Source organism: Papaver somniferum, chromosome 6 (assembly GCF_003573695.1).
Source record: "Papaver somniferum cultivar HN1 chromosome 6, ASM357369v1, whole genome shotgun sequence".
NCBI classification, from domain to species: Eukaryota; Viridiplantae; Streptophyta; class Magnoliopsida; order Ranunculales; family Papaveraceae; genus Papaver; species Papaver somniferum.
In genome coordinates, this window is record NC_039363.1 from 112,320,714 (window position 1) to 112,339,863 (window position 19,150).

Consider the following 19,150-nt stretch of genomic DNA (forward strand, 5'->3'; position numbering starts at 1 on the left):
TACAAATTTACAAACCCGACTCCGTGTCATTATGGCGGAACTAAATTGTGAGTATACAAATTAGTTTTGCGACAGTTTTTCGGTCGGCCGTGCCATCATGACAGCGGTCATCTAGTAATAATCTAGTAATAGATAGCGGTAACAATTACCGGCATGTCAGCTCCAGCACTTCGCTTCAATTAATGATAGTGGAACTAGCTTAAGCATTTCACCAGTAGTACACTAGTACTTACCACAAGACAAACTCCAGCTCCAAAAGTTTTATGACATGGGTCCTTAAAATGTCTAATTTCCACCTGGTAACTGTTGTCTAGTTAGTTATATTTAAATATGAGTTCACAAGCAGACATCAATCCATTGTAGTCCAGCCCGGTTAGGATACCTGGCTTTCACCCAGGCGACCCGGGTTCAAATCCCGGCAATGGAATTTTTTGAATTTTTTGTTAAAAGTTTCTCTTTTCCACAAATGTTTCAAGTTTTTCTTTTTCACAATGTTTCAGTGGAAAGTTTGGTCTCCTCACTCTGGTTGCAACTTGCAATACCATTATTGTTCTACGGCGCTTTCAAAATAGAGGTGTTCTTTTAACTTTTAATAACAGTTTTATTTTTTGAAATTCTTTTCACTAACAGCTTACCGATCCCAAAGTACTACTACTGATGGCACCATTGCGCCTGGATTCTTGCAACAATCACTTTTTGTACTGTGTCTCATGGTCCACCTTACGGTGTGGATTGGATTTGGTTTTGCCGTTCTGGTAATCAGGATATCAGGGCATAACCATGGTGGCATGTTTAGAGAATGCAATCACATTATGGAAAAGCAATAACTCAAAATCTCTGAACAGGAGAAAGAAGGTTTATATACCTAGGTTGCTTATATAATAAACATAGAACTCCATGCTGGAAGAACGTAAAACAAATGGCTGAACAGCAGATGGAACTTCTCTTTACTATTTATAAAATTGAAACTAATCTGACAGAAAAAATATTTCCTTCAAAAAGGTATTGGAACACAGTACAGTACTCAGAATCTATACCAGAAGCTCAAAAGGAAATCACCAAATAAAAGAAAAATATGTCCGAAAAGAAACTACTAATATCAAAGGAGTATTCTTAAAATGTAAAGAGAAGAGAACCAAGAGCAGCAGCTTAATTGCACTCAGATGTGATGCATCCATTGACAAATGGCCAAATCTTTTGACATAAGGATTTTATTGATCTCGAGATAGCCATAACTAACAAAAAAGCATTCTGTGTATAAATCTCATTCCCCACGCACCATTTGCTGATACTGACCGACTACCTTTCTAATTAGGGGAAGCAGTCCGATTAGTGCTATCTGAAGTTGTTCTGAGGTATTCAAGCGAATACTTACCTGTCCGGACCCTCTGTTATTTAAGTTGGCACGGGCAATTAAATTCGAACTCCGACCTACAGGAATTTGAGATTGTATGTTACACCCAATTGCTAGATCTCCATGCCAATCCATGACAGAGAGACCAAGTGTTGATAAAGCACGTCCCAGAGGATAATCCTTGTCTCTCAATGTTGCCTCTAGACTGCCACCGTATGCAACATCACCACGACCAGCCATAGCACCACCAGTCATAACCAACCGGAATCTTTTGTTGACAATCAGTTTATCTTCTAGCTTCATTCCAGCAGTTAAGGCATCACCCAGAAGAGTAACTGAAAGACCAGCAGCTGCCTTATTGTGTCTAAAATTGCAAAATTTTGTGTCACTGCGCAGAGTATATGCCATGTCCTTTCCAATCGTCTGCATGTCAAAACCTAGAGAAGTTGATTTTCCTTCCCCATGCTTTACAGAACCAGCCAACTCCATTTGAAGATTGGATTCTTTCTTATCCTTCGTAACCTGGCCAGAGAAAGATACTGGTATCTTTTCCTTCACGACGAACAACCTTTCCACATTAATACCCTCGTAACCAACATCGTGATCCCAGCCATGAGTTTCAAGGACAGGCCTCACAAGCCATTGGTTGGTTGAATCAAGGAACCTATACCTATGAGTGGGATTATCAGAGTCAAAAGACGTCGGTAGGGCAAAATCTGGCATGGCAACAGGCACGGAAGCTGCACCACCACTTTCTTCTTCTACATTACTGTCATTGAAGTCATTCGGCAAATCCTTGGCCGAAGCCTCCATTTTCTTCATTAACTTCCTTCGTCTTTTCTCCTCCTTCAACTGCTTTTTCATGAAAAGCTTCTCCCTGTATTCTAGTTCATCAAAGTAGGATTTCTGCTGAGATTTGCTCAGCTTAGAAAGCTGGGCCTTCGTCAAACTCTTAAATGGTGGTAACTCATCATAATCCGACTCATCATCCGAGTCAGATGGCTCCTCCAATTCATCATCAATACCATCTTCGTCGCCAAACTGCTCATCAGGCAGTTTCACCTGTGCTCTTGGTTGCAGAAGAGATGACAAGAGGAATGGTAAGGGAGGCGATCTTGACCGAGTTGGAAAAGGTTTTCCTGGTGGAGTGTCTTGCAATTTTAGAAGTGTGTTTGCTTCAGCAAGAATCTTAGAAGCAAAAGAGAGCAACAACAAATGAGGCTTCCAGACCTGGCCATTTGGCAAGACTCTCTGCCCGGCCCTATTTGTTCGGCATGCCGAGTGATTCTCCACTAGTGAGACGGGGTTCATTAGCCTCATGTCCCCAGCAGCCTGGCGAATAGCTTGCTGAACAACATGAGAGCGCTGAGTGACAAACATCTCATAACTAGAAGGAGTTCCATTCGGGCCTTCAGGTGGAGCAGATGCAGCATGCGTAAGAACCACAATTGCATTGAACCAAATCGAAGGTCCAAATATTTCTGTGATAGTACGCAGCAACGGCATATCACCAAGATCGCGGGTTTGCATATCCAACCTATCAAGGTACAAAACAATGTCTGGTGGATTCTTCTTGATAAACCGTTTGACAGAATGGAGGATCTTCTCGTTCTGTCGCTGATCTGACCAGCATGGTAGAAGGCCAGGTGTATCAATCACCCGCACCTTTATACCTTGGACTGTTCCCACCACATCTTGCACTTTCTTCGTACCCATTTCAAATGCATCTGTGTTGAACTTCACTTCATCAAATATTGAATTGATAGTTGCACTTTTACCCACTCCAGATTTTCCAAGAACCATTATCGTGCAAGAGAAATCAAGAGGTTCCTGATCAGCTGCCTCGAGCTGCTCTGCCATGGCACTTGCTCGGTCAAAGCTAAATGCTCCAACACGACTTTGGTTTCTCCCTCGAAGCTGCTCAGCTAGTCCAAGCCTGTACAGCACCTGAGCTACTACAACATTGTGAGGAGTCTGCCCAAGCCGGTGTGCAAGTCGCAAGAATTTCACCCTAATATTCTGGAGTTTTTCACGTGTCTCATCATTCTCTTCCGCCTCACCATTCACAGGGTCTTCAACAAGCGGTGCCTGCCTCTGTGGTGTAGCTCCATTCGCCCGAGACTGCTGAGGTGCACGAGTAGGCTCCAACAATGGAGCTGCACTTCCTAGGCCAGCAGGACGAGCAGGAGGTACAGTGTCAGCAGGAAGAGTGGGAAGAACAGGGTCGGCAGCACGAGTGGGAAGAACAGGGTTGGCAGAACGAGTGGGAAGAACAGGGTTGGCAGGACGAGTGGGAAGTATGGGGTTGGCAGCACGAGCGGGAAGTACAGGTTCGGCAGCACGAGCTGGATGAACAGGATCAGCAGGACGTGTTGATGGAGTAGAATCTTCTTTCTCTTGCTTCTTATCTTGTTCATGCTGTTCGACATCTTTGACCAGAGCCCTTGTTCCCATTTCAGCAATACTCGACTGGCCCAACTCTGTAGTATTAAGGTCTTGTTTCTCTTGTACATTTTCTGTACTTGCCTCTTTGGATTCTTCAACCGCACTTTGAATTTTTTCTTCCTCTTCCACCATACTAGACTCACTTAAATCTTTAATTTCAGGGTCTTGCTTCACTTGCTCAATTTCTGCACCATCTTCTTCTGGATGTGAGACCACAAGTTTTGTCTCCTCCTCGGCTATACTTGACTCACTGAAAGCTTTAACGTCAGAGTCTTGTTTCTCTTGATCATTCTCAACTCCATGCTCTGCGAGATTTTTAACCTCGGGTTCTGTATTTGCCTCATTTGCCATATTGACCTCACTGGAATTGTTAGTCTGAAGACTTTCTTTCTCTGGCTCATTTTGTGTTTCATGCCCTAAAGACCCCTCAAGGACGGCATGGCTGTTAGAAGCTTCCTCATTACTCTGAACTGAATGCTTAGTCCCAGAATTCTCGCCATCTTTTGTGTCAGATTCTACTTCGTCGGCTCTAGTATCTACAACAGTAGGGAAATTTTCCACTTCAAGAGGACCTTCTTGAGCCTCTGTCGCGTCACTGACGGAATCACCAATGCTGGATGTAATGCTTTTTATTTCCGAAATCTCCTTCTCATGACTGACAGAAGTATCCTCGTAAGCCATGGTATCTTTGACCTCCCAACTTCTGTCATCTTCACGAACAATCTGCTCATTTCCATGAGAAACATCAGACCCGTCAAAATTTACATGGTCAGCATCCAAAGATTTTGTAACAGGAGGCTTCTCCACATCCCCGTTTTCAGACTTGTCATGGACAATGGCATCACAACTAACATTCAAATCTTTGACATCATTCAAAGGCTTTTTTTCTTCATCATCTGTCACCTCAGATACTTCCTTCACATCTTCTTCAACAACATTTGGTTCATCTGTCAGAATATCCTTCAGATGACTGTGGTCGTCCATAACTTCCTCCACTATCTCTGGTTCCACCAACAATTCCTTCTTTTCTTCAGGAACATTTAGCTCTTCCACCTCAGAAACTGCACTTATAGAAGGAGAGCCGACATCAATAGCTTCCTCAAACTTCTCAACTGTATGATCTCCATTAGGACTTTCATCAACTTCCAACACATTCAAATCCCTGTTCTTCTCTACACTCCCATCCCCGATATCAACAGCCTCATCTGACTGCGGTGTTTGTTGAACATTTACCTCTTCAGGACTACCATCTATCGCCTCTTCAAAAACCTCATCCCCTTCTGAAACATGTCTTTCATGAAACACTTCAATAACATTCTCTGCTACCATAAACTGAGAAACACCTCCATCAGCTGTCTTTGTTTCCACTACCGGAAGAGGTTTATCATCAATATCAATACTCTCACCATCTCCGTTCTCGTCAATTACATCAGCATCCACTTCAGTTTCAGTCGGTTCATGAAAAACCTGAACAACATTATCTACTAATTTCAACTGAGAAATTCCTCCATCAGCCGTCTTTGTTATTTCTTCTTCAGGAAGCGCTACTCTATCAATATTCTCAACACCGTTTTCCATCACAGTATTTTATACAGTAACCTAAAAAAAAAAATATCACCCAATCAAACTAAGATCTACTAAAACCCTAAAAAACAACAACTACGTATCCACAACACAAATTCAATAAAACCTATCTAAACACCTAGAAATGCATATCAAACAAGTTTACAGATCTGGAAACAATCGATTACGAGGTTCATTATTAGGGTTTAAAGGGAAAAAAGAACAATCAAAATCAAGAAAAGGAATCGAATCGAACCTGGTGTTGGTAGAGATAAGAGGTGTGTGTATTGATGGAGTGAGTGAAGAAGATCTAAAACCCTCTTCTTCTTCGTCTTCTTCAGCTTCTTGGAGAGCTGGTTTGGTTGGACATATCTAAAAATCTCGTGCTTTTTGACTATTTCTCTCGTTTCACCCTTTTAAGGGTTTCTACTTTCTACTCTCGAATTGAATTTCGAAAAGAGATTCATGAGAAGAAGAGATTTGGATAATAAATTTATATCGACGGCTAAAATGTGATGTGATATGTTATGTTTTACGGGGAGTTTGTTGCATCGACTGTGTCACGAGGAAAATGAGTCTGAGATGTATATTTTCCCGTTTTTGCCAGTTTTATGACCATTTTTAATTGATTTTTTAAGAAATAAAAAGATACTTATTAAACTTTTTAACGAAGACTTTATATACTCCCTCTCTCCTCTCTCCCTTCCCTGCTTTCTCCCTCTAGCCGGACAAAACTAGCCGTTATCTCCTGTCTTCTTCCCTCAACGGCTTTTTTTAACGGTCTTTTCTCACCGGATCTCTTACCGGAACTACTCTAACCTCTCAGTTTCTTTTCTTCTTTTTCTTCTGAATTTAAATGCTAAATTTCTTCACCAAATGCTAAGTTTCTTCATCACCTGAGATCAAATGATTACCTCAAATCACCTATTTCAGTGTTACTGCAACTGCATCAATCATTCAAATCACATTCATAATATCACAGAAAAAGAAGAGATGAGGATCTTCTCACGCATCACACACAACACACATAACACAAATCTCACCCAATTCACTAATTACTCTAGTCTGGAAGCTGGAATTTCCCCTTCCAAGAAGAATTCTCAACACAATTTTTGTACCAAGGATCAACTCACATCAGTTATTTCAAATGAAAAAAGATCAAGAATTTACTTCAATTACAAGGAGCGTAAGAAATAACTCCCCCTGCAAATCAAACCCCAACCTACTAATGCCTATATCAATTACAATGTTTCAAACACAAAGCTCTATGTACCAGTTCAGACTGAAGAATGATACCTCACAAGTTATGAATCTCATAACATAACTCTCAGCGGAAGCAACAACTTCTACAACATTCTATTGGTCTACTGCTCAACCCATGGGCATCAGGCTAGCTACAATTGCACTCTACTTCAATTTCTTCAATTCTTACTGAGGAAATTAGGCCACAAGCTTAAATGGGTGAGTTTCTTGGATACTTCTCTCCATCATTCTGGTATGTCTATCTTTATAATCTCATCATATCTCTTATGCTCTTGTTTATTCATAAAACTAAGTGACATAAACCCTCAAAATCATACTCAAAGGATTTCCTATACCAAAAGCTTTCTCTCTTAATTCACTTCTTACTTCAGACATATTAGTATTGTTAGAACTGCCTACAGGATTATTTGCAATTCAAATCTAAACTATCTTGGAAAGCAGTGCACTAATGTCTTAAGCACTAATAATGTTAGCATGCTCAAAATTCTCATTCTTAAACCCTGGAAAACCAACATTTAATTTAAACACCACAACTTTGTCTAACAACAAAATAGTACCCTTTACCCTGATAATCATTATCCAAAATAAAACTTTAGTTCCATTCATTCAACATAACCCTCACATCTCTTAGAGATATGCTTTGAATCCTACTTGTTTAGACAGTATTTTCATCTCCAGATGCACTTGTAGCTTTCTTTGCTAGCATTGGTGCAGCGGATTCTGGTCCTGGTGCATAGGATCTAGATACTGGCACTGGCAAAGGCTCATCTGCTGGTACATCTTGAGGCGGAGTCACCTCCCCAAGGCCTGCATTAGCTATTACAGCAACATTTGCAGCCATCTGTCGTATTTCAGGATCCAGCATAAACAAATTAGGGAAGATAACTGCATCAACAAAGAAAGGGATGGCATCATTCTCATGAATCTGGGCTCTGACATCCTCAGGCACTGGTGCTACAAAGAAACCCTGTCGTGCTCCTCCAAAAACAATTCGATGATACCCTACCAGAACAACCCCCTCATTGATTACAAACCGGCCTCGACGGGGATGAAGGGCATACAATACCCATCCATTCTTGACTCCCATCATCCAGTCTCTATGTGGATGAGAAGGTTCCTTATGTTTATTCTGACTTTCATCCCCAGTTGCTGCCTGCTTATTATCTCCATCACCAGACCCCTCACCTGTGATCTCAACACCAGAACCACTACCAATAGCACTCTTTTACACACTCTCCTGCATCATGCCTCCAATCCTATCTGGAGAGGATTTTCTCCCACTAATTGCATCACCCTAGCGGATTGGTGGAAAAAAAATTACTCAACATCAAACTCTTATTAATCAAAAACATTACCCATTTTTGCAATCTTCTTTTTAGAACACCAGTAATTAACAAATTATTCTTGAATAACATATTTCTTTACCTGAAGCTTGGGCGGACTCAATCTAGGCTTCTGCGGTTCATCTTGAATACCATCAGTAGTCATTTGATCGCTCTTTCTATCACTGGAACCAAATCCTGATACATCTTTGGAAATTTTCTCGACATAAAAAAACTATAATTTTACTTAGTTCTGATTTGGATAAACTGACTGAGAAACTGAAAGAACTCCTTCTTCATTTGCTTTTATCTTGGCTGGGAAGAGCAACGGTCTTCACATCACAACCGTTAATCACCTCTTGTGTTACTCGGATCATTCGTTCTAGATATTGTTATTACTTGATTTTACAAAGTGGCAAGCCTACTGGCTATTTACAATAGACTAGCAAAAGTAACAACTTCTTATTGGCTCATGCAAAGCGGCATCAAGCACTTGGCAGTTACAAATCTACCACAAAATCGGGTCGGATATTGGATAAATTTCAATGGTTTTTTCCCGTGAAAATTGATCCACTTGGAGACCTATTTCAACTTATCATGGTGTTACATATAACTCTGATTCAGCGGATTACACACCACATACCGTTCCTGACACAAGCTGAGTCATATTATATTTGGACAAAAATTCCTTGCACATTGGTCGAGCCCATAATCGTTTGGTGGAAGACACATAATATTTCAAAAGGCACACCAAATCCCAAATACACCCCCTCCTCGTCAGAGTTTGGCACGGAAAGGGGTCTCAGTAATGAGGTAAATTTGCACTCCTCACTCATCGCGGCAGCCATCAACCACAACAAATGGGTAAAAACACCTCAACCTCACTCAAATTCAGTTTATACTAACGTTTTGGTGGCCAGTGATATGATTTATGACAGGTTGCGATCCAATGTGCCATTAGCCATGGTCGACCAAGTCAACAAGCCCTTAGCTTTCCGCACCAATCACAAGTACAACTATATTGGTATCTTCACTGCAACTTTTATCCACTTCATTTACGACAAGGCTCAATGTCATCCCGTGAAAAAATTTCAAATTAAAGTTAGACACATCAACATCACCCTCACTGTTTTATACTTTACCCTTTCTACCCCAAGTGAACATAACCCTCACACCTCTTTCCTTCTCTGGTCTCATAAACTTAGTTTAATGGCCTCCTCATCCAATTCTAATCCGCCAACCATTGAGAATCTGGTAAAAAAAATGAACACAACCTTAACCATTCCTGAGGATTTGTTTCCAAAAGTTTTCATCAATTCCGAGAATATCAAAACCAAGCAAGCTCAAGATTGGAAAGGATGTTTCATTGGTAAACTTTGTAGTAATATCTGCTTCCAAACATCCAAAGTTAGTAACTTCATCAACGCAAACTGGGAAATGATCAGCAGAATTGAGGTTGAAGTATGGAACAGAAGAAGAAATTTTTACATTATCAGAACTACTCATGAAGAAGATTACTCAACTTTGAGGAATGAAGGCACTAGAGGGATTTTTGACAAGATGATGGCTCTAGTAGGAGTCCCTGCTAAAGTTCCTGAACTCATTGATGAAGAACATTTTTCTAAAGTTATGATCTGGCTCCTAGTGAAGAGAATCCCAACTCACATAATTCCAGATATACCAAACATTATAAGACCAATTGGAGTGTATCAGGGATCCAAAAAACCTTATGGTAGAGACAGGTTTGAAAAAAATTAGAAGTTAAAGTTACAATCAATGTAACTAAACCTCTCAAGTTTGGAATAGAAGCCTTTGAAACTCCTACTGTGTCTCACTGGTTGGAATGTGCATTTGCTCTTAATGGCATCAAATTCTGCAAAGTTTGTAGAACTCTCGATCACCCAAGCCCACCATGTCCATCACCTCCTAACCAAAACAACCCTGACTATTACCACCTCCCAACCCCTCAGCCAGAACCTCTACCCATAACTCCTAGACAAAAAATAGTTTAAGCTGGAAAGGATATCATTCACAGACATTATTCAGATTCAGATGCAGCTGCTGAGTTTGAAGTAAAAATGAAGATTTCCAAAAGATTGGAGATAGAAAAGTCAATTGCTAACATTGCTTCCACTTCAAATAACCATATCACCTTTGCAGTACAACCATCTTCTTAAGAAGCTAAAGAATCACCTCACCTAGATGTCTTAGCATGCCAAATCAGAAACAAAAGATTGGATTTAGCAAAAAAGATAGCTGGCTCTTACAAGAAAAAACTTCCAAAGTGGAAAGCTGCTGCAAGAACAACATCCAACAACAACAACACTCAAAGCAAGATTGATGAGGAAACTGCTGATGTTGATCTTGCAGCTGTTGAATAAATTTTCCCAGTCACCAATACTCCAAAACATTTCCCTTTTGATTCCCTTCCTACTCTGGCTCAAATCAAAGCAAACATGGAAGCTGAAGCAAAACAGAAAAAGAAAGCTTCCTGGAAGGCAAAGAAAAAGGGTCATAATTTTGAAGAACTAGATGACATTTCACTCAACACTTCCTCTAGTAACACCTTGGGTACCAAGAGAAAGAAGCCTATTCTCAATGAAGAAAATGCAACTCTCAACAGCATGGAAATGGCAAGTACCAAGATATACAAAGATTTGAATGATGCAACTCAGGAGAAGATGGACACCCCCCCTTTTGGCAATTATTTACTTATTTAGCATGGAATTGCCAAGGATTAGGCACTAGGGATGCCAAAAGATACCTTAATGATATGCTAAATAAGCTAAACCCTGACATTATTTTCTTATCTGAAACTAGACTAAAGAGTGATAAACTCAAGAAAACCATGAATGAGTTAGGATTCAGCAATATCTGGTATGTCAATCCGGGTGGAGCAAGTGGCACTGCTGGTGGTTTAGCATTAATATGGAAAAGCAATGTATCTCTAGAGATATTATACTGCTCAATTAACCATATCAATGCTAAAATCAACATTTCCAATAGCCCCAATTGGTTATTTACAGGTTACTACGGTAATCCTTATAACACCACTTCCAAGCTCCACTCTTGGCAAAAGCTTGAAATCACTGTTGTCTCTAATAAGTTACCTTGGCTGGTGATTGGGGATCTAAATTTGGTTCTTCATGATACTGAAAAGTTTAGCACACATCCCATAGATGCTAATGAAGCCTCAATATTGAATGAAAAGATTCTTAATTTAGATCTTATTGATCTTGGCTTTACTGGTTGTCCTTTCACTTGGCCAAATAAAAGAAAGGTCCATGCTCTTACTGTACAAAGGTTGGATAGAGGTCTAGCTAATGATGATTGGCTGGCTATTTTTCCAAATACCACTATTAATAATTTGTTAGATATTGGGTCTGATCACCACCCAATCTTACTTAACTCAAATCCTCACTGGAAAAATGGTAAGATTCTTTTTAAATTTTTTGGCTCATGGTTAGATCATGAAGATTGCAGGAAAATTATTGTTGAATGCTGGAAAAAATACATCCCTGGCTCAAGTGCTTTGTCTATATCTAGAAATCTTAAAGACATAAAGCTACAAATCAGAGTCTGGAACAAGGAGGTCTATGGCAATATCAAAACCAACATAGATGAATGCAAGCAACACTTAACCTGGCTCCATACTTACTACTTCAGAGAAGACAAAGGACATGCACTAGTTGATGATAGAAAACAACTTAAAAAATGGCAAGACATAGAAGAGAAATTATGGAAAACCAAAAGCATATATCAACTTATCAAGCTGGGAGATCAGAACACAAGTTACTTCCACAAAGCCACTAAGAGTAGAACAAGAAGAAATAAAATTGATACTATTCAAGATGGAGATGGCAACTGGATCACTGACTATCAAGATCTCAAGAATGCTTCACCAACCACTTTTCTCAGATGGAAACTGCTGAAACCATCAATACTTCCTCAGAAATCCTCAACCTCATTCCCCTAGCCATAACCACTGAGGACAATCTAATGCTCAAGAGAAAACCAGAGCCTGTTGAAATTAAAGCTATCTTATTCATCATGGCAAATGACAAGGCTCCTGGACTAGATGGTTTCCCTCCAAACTTCTTCATTGGGATATCACTAATTGGCAATGATATTGTCAAAATGGTTCAACACTTCTTCTCCTCACGTCACTTACTTTAGGAGATGAATGCCACTTTTATAGTTCTCATTCCCAAAATTGACACCCCAACCTCTCCTAGCCATTTCAGGCCAATCAGCCTATGCAACACCACTTATAAAATCATATCCAAACTTCTATACCAAAGAATGAAACCTTACCCGAACAAACTCATATCTCCTTATCAGTCAACCTTTATCCCTGGAAGGAAAATCTCTGACAACATAGCTATTGCTCATGAAATTATTCACTCTATGAGATCAAAAAGAGGAAAAAAGGGGAATGTTGGCTCCATGGGCATAAAAATAGATATGGCAAAAGCTTTTGATAGAGTGGACTGGACCTTTCTCATAACCATTATGAATAAAATGGGGTTTGATGAGAAATGGTGCAGCAAAATCTTGCAGTGTATCTCAACCTCCACCTCTGTTGTTTTCATTAATGGCTCTCCTGACAAATTCTTCAAACCTTCCAGAGGACTAAGACAAGGAGACCCCCTATCTCCTTATTTGTTTCTATTATGCATGGAAGCACTGTCAAGAACCCTTCTTCATGCTGAGGAGCTAGGCATCATCACTGGTATCAAGATATGCAAAGCTTTACCACCTATCAGCCATCTCCTTTTTGCTGATGATTGTATGATATTATGCAAAGCCAATTTGATGGAAGCTCAAAACATAATGAAGATTCTACAAATCTTTGGTAGCACCTCTGGGCAGTTAATCAACTTCAACAAGTCTGGAGTCTTTTTCAGCAATAACACCAATCCAGACCTCATCCCTCAAATCAGCAGTTCCATGGGAGTTCAAATACTTCAACTGGATGATAAATATCTAGGCTCACCACTCTTCACCCATAGAAGCAAAATAAATTCTTTCAAACCTGGAGTGGAAAAGCTGAAACTGAGACTTACTAGCTGGAAAAATACTCCCCTAAACCCTGCTGGAAGAGAAGTTCTCATCAAGTCTGTCACTTCCTCAGCATGCATATATCAGATGAACTGTTTCAAGGTGCCTAAGAAAACCTGCAAAGACATCAACAACCTTCAAAGAGATTTTTTCTGGGGAAAAATATATAGAAAATCCTTCTGGATACTACCCTAAAGCTTGGACTGCAGTGTGCAAACCCAAAGACCTGGGCGGGACTAGGATTTATGAATATGGAACTCTTTAACAGCTCAATGGTAACAAAAATTGGATGGAGGCTTGAGCAGGACAGAGATTCTCTATAGTTTAAGCTCATGGATGCCAAATATCTCTTAGGAAGGAATGTTCTCAACATGGATACAAATGCTAAGGATGGAGATTCGTGGGTATGGAAAGGAATCCTAGAAGGAATCAATAATATACAACATCATTGCCTCTGGAGAATTGGAAATGGGAAAAAGATAAATATATGGGAAGACATTTGGATTCCTAACACCTCTCTGAAACAGCCAAAACCACAGAATTTCCCACATCATATTGAAATGTTAGAGTCCTTACTTCTACCAGATGGAACTTGGGATGCAGCTTTAATTTTTACTTATTTTAGCAATGACAAGGCTGCAGTGATTGTCAATCTGCAGACTCACCCAAATGAATAAGATAGAATAATATGGGATCTCAATGATAAAGGTGTTTTCTCTGTCAAGGAATTATATAAGGAAAAAATTGAAAACCACTACAGAAATGACACCACTACAGGGAACTGGGCAACTATCTGGAACATGGAAGTGGCACCAGTTATCAGAATTTTTCTTTGGAAATGTGCTCATGGAATACTTCCCACCAATGACAAAATAGATAGCATACTTCATTACATCAACCCTACATGCACTGTTTGCAATAGTGGTGAAGCAGAAACCATGTCTCACATGTTCTTAAACTGTCCAGCTGCTACTATGGTCTGGCAGGAGGTTTTGGGCTCCATTAATTCCCATTTTGACAGCAATACCATCTTCATTGACTGGTTGAATTCCTGGTTTCAACCTGGAAATACTAGTTTTAATTGCAACATCTATGCAACTACCTGTTGGTATATCTGGAAAACGAGATGTGATCTCATTTTCCAACAAATTCAGCCTAATGCGGGAAAAACTTCTCTCTGTATTAAGAAGCACTTGTGCAATCATAATATAATTCATTATATGCATGGGCATATTATGAACAGTTTTCCTCTCTTTCCTGAGGAAACTGATACAACATCTCAATATAATATTACTTCCTATACTCTGAATACTACAACGGAGTTTGGAAATAATATCAAAATATGCACTCTACAAGACCATGCAACCTTATTATACTACACTGCTCTGATAATGACAGATTTTGTAGGAAACATCACTGGAACCAGAGGACATCCAGGATACTATGGAGCAGAGGGAGCAACAGAAAGGGCAGATCTAGCTTTCCAATGGGCCAAAGAATTGCAACACACAAAAGTTACCATATCTTCTGAGGCAATATAGATTCTAGTTCGTTTCAAATTACTCTATCATGACGCGGTTACAGGAAGATTTCACATTAGCTACCACGAAAGAATAAACTGTCCTGATGCAGAAGAAGAAAATAGCCCAAGTTTGGGTATTCACCCAATATCTTTTGTTTTATTGAATCTTAACATCATCCAAAGACACCAAAACATGGATTCTTTCAAATTTAGCTCTTTTTTGTAAAAACAATGCTGGCAGGTTAAGTGGCACTTATGCTACCAATGCCAACACCAACACTATGTTTGAGTCTTAAGTGCCTTATAGGCCTAAGCTTTTTCTATGAAAAAAAAAAACAGAACACTGTCGTTGATTGTTAAGTAATTTGATGTTTAATCACCTTACTCATTGCTATAAAAAAAGAAAAATCTTGTATTCAACAAGTCGATTTTATACCATTGTCACTGTACTACAGTGACAAAATCATTAGGTGATGGTACCAGCGGTATGAGTTGACAACTCACTAGTCTCAAATTTTTTACCAATCATAAAAACCTGGCTAAATTGGGGCCTATAAGGATTAATTTGGGCCTATCACTACGTGACAAAAAAAGATATTTTGAAGTAAAATGAAAAACCCCTTAGCCAAATATTTTTTTAATAGCTAATTTACTCCTGATTAATAGTATTAATTTGGATGATTAGTGGTAAGATATCGTGTTAGATGGAAATTAACTTGTGTTAATGAATCATCTGAACATGAAAAAATTTGAAAATTTGAAATTTTTTGAAGAACACCAACTCATAATCGATATATGTTGTCATTGGTATCAATCGATTGTAACCTCAAAAACATACAAAGATTTTTTGAAACTTGCTTATATCCAGAATCGGTTTATATGGACATGAAAATCAACCGATTATCCAGAATCGGTTTATATGGGCATGAGCATAAACCGATTGTGGATAAAAATTTTCTTTTTTATCTGTAAATTATGTGTTGTTAACCATCAAATAAAATTAAAATTCATTCTATATCCGAGTTAAGAATGAGTATGACTTCATACTCAATCTCAGTTCGCTTAAGATGTTATACTCGTTTTCAATTCGAGTATAAAGTTACACTCGTTTTCAAATTGAGTAAAATCATACAAAACTATTTTAATTTTCATTTGTAATCGAAATGAAATCGAGTATAATTTCATATTCATTTTATGATCGAGTATTAACTGGAAAAAAAATGGGTTAACCAGAACCGATGTACACGATACATATAAAAAAACCGATTCCTGACATTGCACAACAGGAATCGGTTTATAAAAATGCTCATGTAATCTGATTCTAACAAAAAAAAAACTGAAAAATAATTATCTCTTCCATACAAGAATCGGGCTACGTGGGCATTAAAGTAAACCGATTCTGGTTCAATTTCCTCCAACTAGAATGCCCATCCAGGACAATCGGTCTTTGTGGGCATAAACAACAATCGTTTCTAAATGAAATCGGTTTACAAGTGCATTGGCGTAGACCGATTATTATAAACCCAAAAAACTTTGATTTAAAAAAATTGGATTGTTTGAGTGATTACATGTTATTGAAACCTACTCTAGGGGATTGGGTTAATAGAAAAGTATCTGATTCGAGTTAAAACGAAAAATTACCTATTTTAGTGAATTTGGTGATTATCGACAATGTTTTCGTTTGATTTTGAATTCTTAATTTTGATGGAAATAGAAATGATTTTGATTTGATTTAGTTTTTTTTTTTTGTTATTAGGATTTAATGATAATAAATTGGTAGTATTAAAATTTCATAGAAGGTAAAATAGTAGTTTCATCAAATTTAGACACATCTTATCATTCTTTATGGGGTGGATGAAGAAATCAATAGGCCCCGATTAATCACCATGGACCCCGATTTAGCCAGGCAAAAAAAGAAGAAAAAAATGGCCAGACTATTTGACTTAGTTAGCCACGATTTTGTCAACAATAAAGAAAACTTAGTTATCCATGTTGCAGCAAGGGGGTCCTGGTTTGCATCGTTTATACGCTTAATTTTGAACTGAATGCAAGTTGTTCATTTGCACACTTGCCTTCTGTTGATTGACGAGGAGTGGACACTTAAGCCATTGCACAAGGCGATTAGTTGTTCATGGCAAGGATGGGTGATTAGTAGGTGGGAAGCCGTGGCCCGTGAAAATAACAGCTGTGGGGTCATTTTCAATGAATCTTCTTTACAAATTAAAAAATGGGGAATCCTTTTTCTATGATGCCCCCGCCCCACAATGAGCTCGTGTTGCACGTTGGATGCATAATTTCTACTTGCTAATGCCTACCTACTAAGTGTAGAGATTTCATCAATCAATAGTTTAATGTGGGTTGATGTTACCGTCCAATTTAGTAGTACGTACACTACACGCATAATTCCTTGGATATCCCTCGACTAAAGCATTAACACAACCAAAAGCGTACCAGAATTGGTTGGTGATCATCTAGGCAAATGTATCTTTCAAGTTTCGACTTTACTCCAAAAGTCTGCTTCTTTTTAGGATGTGCTTGGAATTGGAAGTTTGAGAAGCTCCTTTATGTTACCGATTTTGCATGACCTTCGTAACCCCCGTCTAAGATTATTTTGCATATATAAATCTACGGTAGTGATTTGTTTATTTTTTTAGGAATTATATTAAAAGGCTTACCTGCATTAAGCAAGAAAAATTCAAAGAGAGGATACAACCAAAAAGCAAATAAACTAGATGCAATAAGCCAGGAAAAGTAGATTTTAATGTTGTAGAGGAGAGAGAAACTCTGCAAGTCGGGTGATTAATGAGTTGACTCATTGAAAATTGTTTTTTCACAATTTAATTTTCTTTTTTATCTTTGATTTAATCTGCATCTTGATTTATTAACTTCTCGGTCTACATTCTCCTCTCTGAGTTCATTTAACTCATGTTTTTAGATTTTCATTAATAGTTGTGGAACACATATGATGGTCTGTTTTTAATACAACTAGTTCTTCCACCTCAGAAACTACACTTACAGAAGGAGAGCCGACATCAATAGCTTATTCGAACTTCTCAACTGTATGATCTTCATTAGGACTTTCATCAACTTCCAACATATTCAATCCCCGTTCTTGTTTACACTCTCATCCCCAATTTCAACAGCCTCATCTGACTGTGGTGTTTGCCGAAAATTTATCTCTTCGGGATTACCATCTATCGCCTCTTCAAAAACCTCATCCCCTTCAGAAAGATTTCTTTCATGAAACACTTGAATAACATTCTCTACTATCTTCAACTGAGAAATACCTCCATCAGCTGTCTTGGTTTCCGCTACTGGAAGAGATTAATCATCAATATCAACATTCTCACCGCCTCCGTTCTCCTCAATTACATCAGCATCCACTTCAGAAACAGTCGGTTCATGAAAAACCTGAACAACAGTATCTACTAATTTCATCTGAGAAATTCCTCCATCAGCCGTCTTTGTTATCTCTTCTTCAGGCAGCGCTACTCTATCAATATTCTCAACACCGTTTTCCATCACAGTATTTTACACATTAACCTAAAAAAAAAAATCACCCAATCAAACTAAGATCTACTAAAACCCTAAAAAACAACGACTACGTATGTATACACAAACAACAAATATCCAACAAAACATATCTAAAAACCTAGAAATGTGTTATGTATCTGTATGTATCTAGGGGTGGTTATTATTTAGGATTACCTTAGTTAGTTATTATAATTGTTGTAAGAATAAACCTTATAAGAAGGTGTAATGTAATCGGTTGTGATTAGGAATTGAATTATGCAAGTTTGAGAGTTTTTCTCTTATTGGGAGTTTGATTACACTCGAAGTAATCGTTGGGAGGTCTGGTGTCCCTCGAATGATGCCAGAGGTATTGGTGTCTCTCTAATGAGACCACGAAAATCGGTTCTTGTCATAATCATCTTCACTTTGTATACGAAATCAAGACGAGTTATGTGAGACCATAACAAAATGCATATCAAACAAGTTTACAGATCTGAAAATAATCGATTATGAGGTTCATTATTAGGGTTTAAAGAAAAAAAAATAATCAAAATCGAAATGAAGAAAAGAACCAAATCGAGTCGAACCTGGTGTTGGTGGAGATAAGAGGCGTATTGACGATAGATTGAAAAATATCTAAAACCCTCTTCTTCTTCTTCTTCTTCTTCTTCTTCAGCTTCTTGGAGAGCTGGTTTGGTTGGATATATCTAAAAATCTCGTGTTTTTTTACTGTTTCTCGTTCCTCCCTTTTAAGGATTTTACTTTCCACTCTCGAATTGAATTTCAAAAAGAGATTCATGAGAAGAAGAGATTTGGATAAGAATTTTATATCGACGGCTAAAATGTGATGTGATATGTGTTTTACGGGAAGTTTGTTACTTGTTGTTGCATCGAACCTGTCACGAGGAAAAGGAGACTGATATATGTATATTTTCCCGTTTTTGCTAATTTTATGACCATTTTTAATCATTTTTTTAGATATATTAAGTGCATTATTTAAAAAAGAAAAAGATACTAAACTTTTTAATGAATACTTTAACAATTGGTAATAGCCGGTTTGGATGAAGAAGTAGAAGTCATAAGTCTAGATTTTTTGCTTCACAAAAA

At 38.4% G+C, this 19,150-nt stretch overlaps 1 protein-coding gene and 1 non-coding gene across 2 annotated transcripts; one reads left to right on the top strand and one right to left on the bottom strand.

Annotated features, from left to right (window-relative positions):
- Positions 1 to 353: 353 nt before the first annotated feature.
- TRNAE-UUC lies at positions 354 to 427 on the top strand. Its single transcript has one exon. It is a non-coding gene; the product is annotated as a tRNA-Glu (tRNA).
- A 497-nt stretch (positions 428 to 924) lies between these two features.
- LOC113288889 (translocase of chloroplast 120, chloroplastic-like) lies at positions 925 to 5,918 on the bottom strand. Its single transcript, XM_026538026.1, has 2 exons — positions 5,619 to 5,918; positions 925 to 5,398 (listed from the first exon to the last, which is right to left on the bottom strand). The coding sequence occupies exon 2, from the start codon at positions 5,375 to 5,377 to the stop codon at positions 1,265 to 1,267; it is 4,113 nt and encodes a 1,370-aa protein (XP_026393811.1). The 5' UTR covers positions 5,378 to 5,398; positions 5,619 to 5,918; the 3' UTR covers positions 925 to 1,264.
- Between the last annotated feature and the right edge of the window lie 13,232 nt (positions 5,919 to 19,150).